The sequence below is a fragment of the Mesocricetus auratus genome, unplaced genomic scaffold (assembly GCF_017639785.1).
Source record: "Mesocricetus auratus isolate SY011 unplaced genomic scaffold, BCM_Maur_2.0 Super-Scaffold_100008, whole genome shotgun sequence".
NCBI lineage: Eukaryota > Metazoa > Chordata > Mammalia > Rodentia > Cricetidae > Mesocricetus > Mesocricetus auratus.
Genome location: NW_024429192.1, coordinates 54,520,037 through 54,533,228, shown reverse-complemented (window position 1 = coordinate 54,533,228; position 13,192 = coordinate 54,520,037). Strand labels below are relative to the sequence as shown.

Sequence of the window (13,192 nt, the reverse complement as noted above, 5' to 3'; positions counted from 1 at the left end):
TCTTCTTCCCCACCTTCCCTGCCACATACTGGCCTCCTAACCCATCCCCGTTCTGCTCCCCAGGGAGGGTGAGGCCTTCCATGGGGGATCTTCAGTGTCTATCATATCATTTGGAGCAGGGCCTGTACCCTCCCCTGTGTGTCTAGGCTGAGAGAGTATCCCTCTATGGGGAGTGGGCTCCCAAAGTCCATTCGTATACTAGGGATAAATAATGATCCACTACCAGAGGCCCCATAGACTTCCCAGCCCTCCTAACTGACACCCATGTTCAGAGGTCCTGGGTCAGTTCTATGCTGGTTTCCCAGCTATCAGTCGAGGTCCATGAGCTCCACCTTGTTCAGGTCAGCTGTTTCTGTAGGTTCCTCCAGCCTGGTCTTGACCCCTCTGCTCATCACTCCTCCCTCTCTGCAACTGGATTCCAGAGTTTAACTCAGTGTTTAGCTGTGGGTATCTGCTTCTACTTCCATCAGCTACTGGATGAAGGTTCTAGGATGGTACATACGGCAGATATCAATCTCATTATCAGAGAAGAGCATTTAAGGTAGCCTCTCCACTATTGCTTCTATTGTTAGCTGGGTCATCCTTGTAGATCTCTGGACATTGCCCTATGACAGATTTCTCTTTAAACCTATAATGGCGCCCTCTTTTTGGTATCCCTCTTCTTGCTCTCCTCTATTCTTCCCCTGACTCGATCTTCCTGCTCTCTCATGTCTTCCTCTCCCCTTCTCTTTCTCCTAACTTCCTTTCCCTTCCCTGCCCCCCACCCATGCTCCCAATAAGTTCAGGAGATCTTGTCCCTTTCGCCTTCTCCGGGGGACCCTGTATGTCTCTCATAGGGTACTCCTTGTTTCCTAGCTTCTCTGGTTGTGGATTTTAGGCTGGTTCTACGTTGCTCTATGTCTAAAATCCATATATGAGTGAGTACATACCATGTTTGTCTTTCGTGACTGGGTTACCTACCTCAGGATGATTTCTTCCACCCATTTGCCTGTGAATTTCATGATTCCATTTTTTTTCAACTTAGTAGTACTTCCTTGTGTAGACATACCACATTTTCTTCATCCATTTTTCAGTGGAGGGACATCTAGACTGCTTCCAGGTTCTGGCTAATACAAATAATGCTATGAACATGGCTGAACAGATATCCTTGTTTTATGAATATGCCTAAGAGTGGAATTGCTGGATCTTGTAGTAGACTGATTCCCATTTTCCTGAAGATGGACTTATCACATTTTAAGACTTTTGTAGCTTAATGTGTTTAGTTGATAAGACTATGCAGCATATGCATAGTGGGCCCCCTGCTATGTGTTAAAGTGGAAATTAGAAGGAATATGGAGGTATTCAAGACAAATGAGAGTCAAAGAAGTAAAAATGCCAGCCCCTTTGCTGAAGTAAATATTTTGCCCCTCCAGTTGGATAAGAGTTCTGCAGAGATGGAGGAGTTCATCCTGATGAAGCAGCAGCTTCAAGAAAAGGAAGAACTCATTAACACTCTGCAAACCCAGCTCAGCCAGACACAGGCAGAGCAAGCAGCACAGGTAAGATGATGTTGGTGTCCCCATTAGGATAAAGTCCACAGCAAAAGGTCATTCAAAGTGAATCAACTTGTGGACATCAACTGTATGCACTGGTCAATACACACCACCTTAGCAAAATCTCACTTGAGAGGCTACAGAGATGGTGTTAAGAGCACTGCTCTTGTAGGTGACCCAAGCTAGGTTCCCAGCACCAGCATCAGGTGGCTCATAACCACCTGTAATTTCAGTTCCGGATGCCTTTTGGCCTCAACAGGTACCTGCATACATATGATGCCAATAAACTCATTCAGGCACATACACATACATATAAACTTAAAAACCATGTTTCAAAAAATCTCATCTGATATAACAGAGAAAAAGTCACATAGTCAGACAAAAGAATTGTATATAATGAAAAAAATTTATAATTCAGCCTTAAATTTCAGTTAAATAATTTAAAATGAAATACTTATTTTGGAGGCATCATATTTTTGTAATTTAAACTAGAATCAAGCTTGTTTTGCATGTCAATCCCAGTTTCCTCTTCTTCCCCACCTTCCCTGCCACATACTGGCCTCCTAACCCATCCCCGTTCTGCTCCCCAGGGAGGGTGAGGCCTTCCATGGGGGATCTTCAGTGTCTATCATATCATTTGGAGCAGGGCCTGTACCCTCCCCTGTGTGTCTAGGCTGAGAGAGTATCCCTCTATGGGGAGTGGGCTCCCAAAGTCCATTCGTATACTAGGGATAAATAATGATCCACTACCAGAGGCCCCATAGACTTCCCAGCCCTCCTAACTGACACCCATGTTCAGAGGTCCTGGGTCAGTTCTATGCTGGTTTCCCAGCTATCAGTCGAGGTCCATGAGCTCCACCTTGTTCAGGTCAGCTGTTTCTGTAGGTTCCTCCAGCCTGGTCTTGACCCCTCTGCTCATCACTCCTCCCTCTCTGCAACTGGATTCCAGAGTTTAACTCAGTGTTTAGCTGTGGGTATCTGCTTCTACTTCCATCAGCTACTGGATGAAGGTTCTAGGATGGTACATACGGCAGATATCAATCTCATTATCAGAGAAGAGCATTTAAGGTAGCCTCTCCACTATTGCTTCTATTGTTAGCTGGGTCATCCTTGTAGATCTCTGGACATTGCCCTATGACAGATTTCTCTTTAAACCTATAATGGCGCCCTCTTTTTTGGTATCCCTCTTCTTGCTCTCCTCTATTCTTCCCCTGACTCGATCTTCCTGCTCTCTCATGTCTTCCTCTCCCCTTCTCTTTCTCCTAACTTCCTTTCCCTTCCCTGCCCCCCACCCATGCTCCCAATAAGTTCAGGAGATCTTGTCCCTTTCGCCTTCTCCGGGGGACCCTGTATGTCTCTCATAGGGTACTCCTTGTTTCCTAGCTTCTCTGGTTGTGGATTTTAGGCTGGTTCTACGTTGCTCTATGTCTAAAATCCATATATGAGTGAGTACATACCATGTTTGTCTTTCGTGACTGGGTTACCTACCTCAGGATGATTTCTTCCACCCATTTGCCTGTGAATTTCATGATTCCATTTTTTTCAACTTAGTAGTACTTCCTTGTGTAGACATACCACATTTTCTTCATCCATTTTTCAGTGGAGGGGCATCTAGACTGCTTCCAGGTTCTGGCTAATACAAATAATGCTATGAACATGGCTGAACAGATATCCTTGTTTTATGAATATGCCTAAGAGTGGAATTGCTGGATCTTGTAGTAGACTGATTCCCATTTTCCTGAAGATGGACTTATCACATTTTAAGACTTTTGTAGCTTAATGTGTTTAGTTGATAAAACTATGCAGCATATGCATAGTGGGCCCCCTGCTATGTGTTAAAGTGGAAATTAGAAGGAATATGGAGGTATTCAAGACAAATGAGAGTCAAAGAAGTAAAAATGCCAGCCCCTTTGCTGAAGTAAATATTTTGCCCCTCCAGTTGGATAAGAGTTCTGCAGAGATGGAGGAGTTCATCCTGATGAAGCAGCAGCTTCAAGAAAAGGAAGAACTCATTAACACTCTGCAAACCCAGCTCAGCCAGACACAGGCAGAGCAAGCAGCACAGGTAAGATGATGTTGGTGTCCCCATTAGGATAAAGTCCACAGCAAAAAGTCATTCAAAGTGAATCAACTTGTGGACATCAACTGTATGCACTGGTCAATACACACCACCTTAGCAAAATCTCACTTGAGAGGCTACAGAGATGGTGTTAAGAGCACTGCTCTTGTAGGTGACCCAAGCTAGGTTCCCAGCACCAGCATCAGGTGGCTCATAACCACCTGTAATTTCAGTTCCGGATGCCTTTTGGCCTCAACAGGTACCTGCATACATATGATGCCAATAAACTCATTCAGGCACATACACATACATATAAACTTAAAAACCATGTTTCAAAAAATCTCATCTGATATAACAGAGAAAAAGTCACATAGTCAGACAAAAGAATTGTATATAATGAAAAAAATTTATAATTCAGCCTTAAATTTCAGTTAAATAATTTAAAATGAAATACTTATTTTGGAGGCATCATATTTTTGTAATTTAAACTAGAATCAAGCTTGTTTTGCATGTCAATCCCAGTTTCCTCTTCTTCCCCACCTTCCCTGCCACATACTGGCCTCCTAACCCATCCCCGTTCTGCTCCCCAGGGAGGGTGAGGCCTTCCATGGGGGATCTTCAGTGTCTATCATATCATTTGGAGCAGGGCCTGTACCCTCCCCTGTGTGTCTAGGCTGAGAGAGTATCCCTCTATGGGGAGTGGGCTCCCAAAGTCCATTCGTATACTAGGGATAAATAATGATCCACTACCAGAGGCCCCATAGACTTCCCAGCCCTCCTAACTGACACCCATGTTCAGAGGTCCTGGGTCAGTTCTATGCTGGTTTCCCAGCTATCAGTCGAGGTCCATGAGCTCCACCTTGTTCAGGTCAGCTGTTTCTGTAGGTTCCTCCAGCCTGGTCTTGACCCCTCTGCTCATCACTCCTCCCTCTCTGCAACTGGATTCCAGAGTTTAACTCAGTGTTTAGCTGTGGGTATCTGCTTCTACTTCCATCAGCTACTGGATGAAGGTTCTAGGATGGTACATACGGCAGATATCAATCTCATTATCAGAGAAGAGCATTTAAGGTAGCCTCTCCACTATTGCTTCTATTGTTAGCTGGGTCATCCTTGTAGATCTCTGGACATTGCCCTATGACAGATTTCTCTTTAAACCTATAATGGCGCCCTCTTTTTGGTATCCCTCTTCTTGCTCTCCTCTATTCTTCCCCTGACTCGATCTTCCTGCTCTCTCATGTCTTCCTCTCCCCTTCTCTTTCTCCTAACTTCCTTTCCCTTCCCTGCCCCCCACCCATGCTCCCAATAAGTTCAGGAGATCTTGTCCCTTTCGCCTTCTCCGGGGGACCCTGTATGTCTCTCATAGGGTACTCCTTGTTTCCTAGCTTCTCTGGTTGTGGATTTTAGGCTGGTTCTACGTTGCTCTATGTCTAAAATCCATATATGAGTGAGTACATACCATGTTTGTCTTTCGTGACTGGGTTACCTACCTCAGGATGATTTCTTCCACCCATTTGCCTGTGAATTTCATGATTCCATTTTTTTTCAACTTAGTAGTACTTCCTTGTGTAGACATACCACATTTTCTTCATCCATTTTTCAGTGGAGGGGCATCTAGACTGCTTCCAGGTTCTGGCTAATACAAATAATGCTATGAACATGGCTGAACAGATATCCTTGTTTTATGAATATGCCTAAGAGTGGAATTGCTGGATCTTGTAGTAGACTGATTCCCATTTTCCTGAAGATGGACTTATCACATTTTAAGACTTTTGTAGCTTAATGTGTTTAGTTGATAAGACTATGCAGCATATGCATAGTGGGCCCCCTGCTATGTGTTAAAGTGGAAATTAGAAGGAATATGGAGGTATTCAAGACAAATGAGAGTCAAAGAAGTAAAAATGCCAGCCCCTTTGCTGAAGTAAATATTTTGCCCCTCCAGTTGGATAAGAGTTCTGCAGAGATGGAGGAGTTCATCCTGATGAAGCAGCAGCTTCAAGAAAAGGAAGAACTCATTAACACTCTGCAAACCCAGCTCAGCCAGACACAGGCAGAGCAAGCAGCACAGGTAAGATGATGTTGGTGTCCCCATTAGGATAAAGTCCACAGCAAAAGGTCATTCAAAGTGAATCAACTTGTGGACATCAACTGTATGCACTGGTCAATACACACCACCTTAGCAAAATCTCACTTGAGAGGCTACAGAGATGGTGTTAAGAGCACTGCTCTTGTAGGTGACCCAAGCTAGGTTCCCAGCACCAGCATCAGGTGGCTCATAACCACCTGTAATTTCAGTTCCGGATGCCTTTTGGCCTCAACAGGTACCTGCATACATATGATGCCAATAAACTCATTCAGGCACATACACATACATATAAACTTAAAAACCATGTTTCAAAAAATCTCATCTGATATAACAGAGAAAAAGTCACATAGTCAGACAAAAGAATTGTATATAATGAAAAAAATTTATAATTCAGCCTTAAATTTCAGTTAAATAATTTAAAATGAAATACTTATTTTGGAGGCATCATATTTTTGTAATTTAAACTAGAATCAAGCTTGTTTTGCATGTCAATCCCAGTTTCCTCTTCTTCCCCACCTTCCCTGCCACATACTGGCCTCCTAACCCATCCCCGTTCTGCTCCCCAGGGAGGGTGAGGCCTTCCATGGGGGATCTTCAGTGTCTATCATATCATTTGGAGCAGGGCCTGTACCCTCCCCTGTGTGTCTAGGCTGAGAGAGTATCCCTCTATGGGGAGTGGGCTCCCAAAGTCCATTCGTATACTAGGGATAAATAATGATCCACTACCAGAGGCCCCATAGACTTCCCAGCCCTCCTAACTGACACCCATGTTCAGAGGTCCTGGGTCAGTTCTATGCTGGTTTCCCAGCTATCAGTCGAGGTCCATGAGTTCCACCTTGTTCAGGTCAGCTGTTTCTGTAGGTTCCTCCAGCCTGGTCTTGACCCCTCTGCTCATCACTCCTCCCTCTCTGCAACTGGATTCCAGAGTTTAACTCAGTGTTTAGCTGTGGGTATCTGCTTCTACTTCCATCAGCTACTGGATGAAGGTTCTAGGATGGTACATACGGCAGATATCAATCTCATTATCAGAGAAGAGCATTTAAGGTAGCCTCTCCACTATTGCTTCTATTGTTAGCTGGGTCATCCTTGTAGATCTCTGGACATTGCCCTATGACAGATTTCTCTTTAAACCTATAATGGCGCCCTCTTTTATGGTATCTCTCTTCTTGCTCTCCTCTATTCTTCCCCTGACTCGATCTTCCTGCTCTCTCATGTCTTCCTCTCCCCTTCTCTTTCTCCTAACTTCCTTTCCCTTCCCTGCCCCCCACCCATGCTCCCAATAAGTTCAGGAGATCTTGTCCCTTTCGCCTTCTCCGGGGGACCCTGTATGTCTCTCATAGGGTACTCCTTGTTTCCTAGCTTCTCTGGTTGTGGATTTTAGGCTGGTTCTACGTTGCTCTATGTCTAAAATCCATATATGAGTGAGTACATACCATGTTTGTCTTTCGTGACTGGGTTACCTACCTCAGGATGATTTCTTCCACCCATTTGCCTGTGAATTTCATGATTCCATTTTTTTTCAACTTAGTAGTACTTCCTTGTGTAGACATACCACATTTTCTTCATCCATTTTTCAGTGGAGGGGCATCTAGACTGCTTCCAGGTTCTGGCTAATACAAATAATGCTATGAACATGGCTGAACAGATATCCTTGTTTTATGAATATGCCTAAGAGTGGAATTGCTGGATCTTGTAGTAGACTGATTCCCATTTTCCTGAAGATGGACTTATCACATTTTAAGACTTTTGTAGCTTAATGTGTTTAGTTGATAAGACTATGCAGCATATGCATAGTGGGCCCCCTGCTATGTGTTAAAGTGGAAATTAGAAGGAATATGGAGGTATTCAAGACAAATGAGAGTCAAAGAAGTAAAAATGCCAGCCCCTTTGCTGAAGTAAATATTTTGCCCCTCCAGTTGGATAAGAGTTCTGCAGAGATGGAGGAGTTCATCCTGATGAAGCAGCAGCTTCAAGAAAAGGAAGAACTCATTAACACTCTGCAAACCCAGCTCAGCCAGACACAGGCAGAGCAAGCAGCACAGGTAAGATGATGTTGGTGTCCCCATTAGGATATAGTCCACGGCAAAAAGTCATTCAAAGTGAATCACTTGTTGAAATCAACTGTATACTGGTCAATGCCCACCACCTTAGCAAAATAACACTTGAGAGGCTAGAGAGGTGACTTGGTGTTAAGAGCACTCCTATTGTAGGTGACCCAGGCTAGGTTCCCAGCACCAGCATCAGGTGGCTCATAACCACCTGTAACTCCAGTCCCAGATGCCCTTTGGCCTCAACAGGTACCTGTATACATGTGGTGCCCATAAACTCATGCAGGCACTCACACATACATACAAACTTAAAAATCATGTTTAAAAAAAAAGAAAATTCATCTGATATAACAGAGAAAAAGTCACATAGTCAGACAAAAAAGTGTATATAATGAAAAATAATTCATAATTCAGCCTTAAATTTAACTTACATAATATTAAAATGAAATACTTATTTTGGAGGCATCATATTTTTGTAATTTAAACTAGAATCAAGCTTGTTTTGCATGTCAATCCCAGTTTCCTCTTCTTCCCCACCTTCCCTGCCACATACTGGCCTTCTAACCCATCCCCTTTCTGCTCCCCAGGGAGGGTGAGGCCTTCCATGGGGGATCTTCACAGTCTATCATATCATTTGGAGCAGGACCTGTACCCTCCCCTGTGTGTCTAGGCTGAGAGAGTATCCCTCTATGGGGAGTGGGCTCCCAAAGTCCATTCGTATACTAGGGATAAATAATGATCCACTACCAGAGGCCCCATAGACTTCCCAGCCCTCCTAACTGACACCCATGTTCAGAGGTCCTGGGTCAGTTCTATGCTGGTTTCCCAGCTATCAGTCGAGGTCCATGAGCTCCACCTTGTTCAGGTCAGCTGTTTCTGTAGGTTCCTCCAGCCTGGTCTTGACCCCTCTGCTCATCACTCCTCCCTCTCTGCAACTGGATTCCAGAGTTTAGCTCAGTGTTCAGCTGTGGGTATCTGCTTCTACATCCATCAGCTACTGGATGAAGGTTCTAGGATGGCATATAAGGCAGTTGTCGCGTCTGCTGCGCGGCCTGTGTCTGAGAACGTGCGGAGGGTGTCGGGGATTGACAACACAGAGACTCGTTCAACGATGTAAAGAAAACTTTAAGCAGGCTCCAAAAAGGTTCAAGAAAACTTCCTAAGAAAGGCTCCCACCAGAGAAGCTTCTGCTCTCTCCTCTACCCTGGCTGGTTCTCTCTGACCCCAGAAACTGATCTGGGCGTGGCAGAAGAGGTGGTTAGTCTTTGGACAAGGTCGAGGTCAGGGTGGTTTCTGCGGGCAGGCCTTTTCCAGGAACTTAATGCCCCCAGGCATTGTATTGTTTTTAGTAAACATGTTTTTAGTAAACATTGTCTTACAGCTGCCTACTCCCAGGCAGAAGGGGAAGTGGGTCTCTGCTCAAGGTCTGGTGTTCCCACAATTCACCCCTTTTTATTTTTAAATGAGGCACTCCTGGCTTAGGTCAAGTAGGGTCACCCTCCCTTTCCCGTCCTTGGGGGACCTTGAACCCCTGTCTTAGGCGGGAGGGGTCTTCCCCACAGGTTGCCCGTCATCAGAGCACCCCAACTTTAAATCATCTGTAACCAACCTTCATGGCTATCGGGATTGCCATGGGCTAGGCTAAGCAATACTTGGTTACGGATCTCTTGCCTCTGGAACAAGGCACGTTTGAGCCCGGCATAAAGCCAGAATGCCTACCGCCACTGCCACCATTCCCAGGACCCCCATTGACATAGCGCCTCTCCATCACCGTACCCATCACCAGATCTGGGCCATAACATTCTACCAGCCTTCATCTGTTACAAGGGTAACCCACACGTGATTTACATTCTGTTACAAGGGTAACCCGCATGTGACTTAGATTTACAATTTGATAAAGTTACAATTGTTCCAAGATCTGCTCAGGAAAGCATTTAGAAAGTGCACTTGCACAGATACATTAGGTACAATCATTGATGTTACACATGTAGCATTATGAAAAATATGAACAATAGGCTTGTTGCACTATCCACAGAGCACCAATTTGTTCCTGTGGTGATGCAGTTTGTTGATTTAACGTCAGCTGATTATGCGACTTGAGTCAAAGTCTCCTTTTTGTCGCATTAGGACAAGTTGCATCTCTCTAGAAAAATACACTGGCCTAGGCACGATTCCAGAAACAGGAACCACCAAGTCTGATATTTCAAGTGACCATGTCCTGTTCAATTACTGAAAAGAGGCTTTTGCCCCTCATCACAGTCCATACGAATGTCCAAATGTTTTAAATGGGTCCTTTTTTCTCTATTGGCTTCACGATGAAAACTCATGGGTCCGGAAGGTTGATGCAGCAGGTCTGTTGAGAAACTGGAAATCTCGAACCGACTGTTTTCTTTCTTTCTTGGGCTCTAGATTCGATGACAGCAAGGGTCAGGAACACTGATTTAGGAGATCTCACTCAAACTGGCTTAGGTAGGCTCCCATGGTCTCAGGTCCAGTTTTTCTCTGCTCCATGCCGAAGCTTTTATTCTTTTCCTACAAGAAAACACAAACATGCCCTCGACCCCAAATTAGGGTCTTCTCCACTGTTTAGTGCATGGATGTCTCCATTTGACCTGAGCAATGGTTGCTCAAGTTCCATCATGCCAGAATCTGTCTGAAGCTCACTGGCATTCACATTATAAAATTTTTAAATGAGGAGTGTATTATTTGATGAGTCATATGGGGACTGGGGACATTATTCCCCCTTTTTTATTTTCTAAAAAAATTTTTTTGAACTGTTGAAGCTGGACCATAATAGTAGAAGGATTTGTCTACCCTCCTTGGTTGACTATCTAGGTAAATTGGGATTACTACTTAGATTATTTGTAGATGCCCATTAAAAAGGACATATCCATTAAATATTTCCCAAAAACTTCTGAAAATCACTCAAAGATTGTAAACTATAATGTGTCCAAATAACTTGTGAAAATTATTTGAAGTCTGTGAGCAGTCTTTCCCAATCTAACCTGTAGAGCTCTCACTAGCTGACAAGGCCTCATTTGCATCTTAAATTTTTCTGTAAAAACATTAACAGACTGGCTGGATGTTCCTTTTGTCTATATTTAAAGCAATCTAGGTAGCTTCTTAACTATTTTTGAAGGGATTTAAGTATCCTTTTAATCATATAAGCAGTTCACACTCATGCATTCACAATCACATTTCATACATACCGGTGTGGCCACACCATACATTCAGAACATACATGCATCTTTCAGTCATCCTTTTTCCCTAGGTCATGATTAGTCTGTTGCAATGAAGCTTCCTTAATTGAAATCTATGTAAAAGAACAACTCCAGCCAATCCTTGAACTAAAAGGGTTAAAAAGTCCTGTATGTTCTTTATCATTCCTCCATTTGAGCTACAGTCATGGGGTACAGCAGTACCTACTCCTTGTAACTCTGTAGGTGCAAGGTGGAGAGGCCAAGCTTTTGGCCAAAAGTTTTTAGAGATGACTCACAAAATAGAATTTAAATGTAAACAACAATTTTTCATTCCATATACCTTTGTCTTTTTCTTTTTCTTTACTTAATACCAGTACCTCTTTACTGTTACAAATTTTTTCCCATTTTTTTTAAAGTCAGGGTTTCTCTGTATTGTTTGAGGCTGTCAGTCCAGCCTGGCCTCGAACTCACAGAGATACGCCTGCCTCTGCCTCCCCAAGTGCTGGGATTAAAGGCGTGTGCCACCACCGCCCAGCTTGTTACCAATTTTTTTTTCTCTGTATTATTTGGAGGCTGTCTTGGAACTTGCTCTGTAAACCAGGCTGGCCTTGAACTCAAGAGATCTGCCTGCCTGTGTCTCCCAAGTACTGGGATTAAAGGCGTGTGCTGCCAACGCCCGGCTATTCACCCATTTTCAATCCACTCTTCGACCCAGGATAGTCCCTCATGCAAAAAGCCTTAAGATTTACACAATCCACCCTCCAATTGAGGGCAATCTCTGGGTTCCCCTTAGTGTCAGGCTAAGGCCTAGAGATTTAATCCAATCCCCCCCTCCAACTGAGGGCGATCTCTCAGGGTCCCCTTACTTTCCTGACCTTTGTCAGGCGAAGGCCTGGATATTTACTCCGGTACCCCTATCTTGGTACCCCTTTTTAACACATCCACATAGCCTTACTGGCTAGCCTTTTAGATCTCTCAGTTCCCCTTTACTTTCCTGACCTCAGTGGATCAGGCGAAAGACTGGAGATTTTTTATATTTCTTATTTTACCCTTTTTCTTTTTCATTTCTTTTGTTTTCTTTTCTTTTTTTTTTTTTTTTTTTTTGACTGGGTTTCTCTCTATCCTTTTGGAGGCTGTCCTGGAACTTGCTCTATAGACCAGGATGGCCTCATTCCTTCCTATCTCTGCCTCCCAAGTGTTGGGATTAAAGGCGTATGCCACCAACACCCGGCTCTCTGAATATCATAGTAAACATCCTCCCAATCTGGGACATTTAAGCCTTCCCCAGTAATGAACCATGGGCTCCCTCGTTCAATCCATTTTAAAAAGCCTGCCATGGTTGTAGTCCCCTGTTCTTCAAGCAACTTTTTTACGTGATACTGTAATTTAAACTTCCAGGGACTATTTCCCATTGTTTCTTTTCCTATTTTCCTCCATCTGTCCCTAGCTGGCAAAAGGGACGACCCCGTCCACTTACCTCGCTTTCACGATCTCGTTAGGACCTCCAATTGTCGCGTCTGCTGCGCGGCCTGTGTCTGAGAACGTGCGGAGGGTGTCGGGGATTGACAACACAGAGACTCGTTCAACGATGTAAAGAAAACTTTAAGCAGGCTCCAAAAAGGTTCAAGAAAACTTCCTAAGAAAGGCTCCCACCAGAGAAGCTTCTGCTCTCTCCTCTACCCTGGCTGGTTCTCTCTGACCCCAGAAACTGATCTGGGCGTGGCAGAAGAGGTGGTTAGTCTTTGGACAAGGTCGAGGTCAGGGTGGTTTCTGCGGGCAGGCCTTTTCCAGGAACTTAATGCCCCCAGGCATTGTATTGATTTTAGTAAACATTATCTTACAGCTGCCTACTCCCAGGCAGAAGGGGAAGTGGGTCTTTGCTCAAGGTCTGGTGTTCCCACAGGCAGTTATCAATCTAATTATCAGAGAAGAGCATTTAAGGTAGCCTCTCCACTATTGCTTCTATTGTTACCTGGGTCATCCTTGTAGATCTCTGGACATTGCCCTAGTGTCAGATTTCTCTTTAAACCTATAATGGCTCCCTCTTTTATGGTATCTCTCTTCTTGCTCTCCTCTATTCTTCCCCTGACTCGATCTTCCTGCTCTCTCATGTTTTCCTCTCTCCTTCTCTTTCTCCTAACTTCATTTCCCTAACCCCCACGCTCCCAATAAGCTCAGGATATCTTGTCCTTTCGCCTTCTCCGAGGGACCCTGTATGTCTCTCTGAGGGTCTTCCTTTTGTCCTAGCTTGTCTGGCTGGTGGATTTTAG

General features: G+C 44.2%; 1 protein-coding gene across 5 annotated transcripts in view; it reads left to right on the top strand.

Annotated features, from left to right (window-relative positions):
* Golgb1 (golgin B1) overlaps nt 1-13,192 on the top strand; it is a 65,869-nt gene that overhangs the window by 15,423 nt on the left and 37,254 nt on the right. For all 5 annotated transcript variants that reach the window (XM_040750838.1, XM_040750837.1, XM_040750836.1 and 2 more), the window contains exons 7-10: nt 1,413-1,538; nt 3,472-3,597; nt 5,531-5,656; nt 7,591-7,716. In XM_040750838.1, coding sequence (XP_040606772.1) covers nt 1,413-1,538; nt 3,472-3,597; nt 5,531-5,656; nt 7,591-7,716 — 504 coding nt within the window. The remainder of the gene's footprint in view (nt 1-1,412; nt 1,539-3,471; nt 3,598-5,530; nt 5,657-7,590; nt 7,717-13,192) is intronic.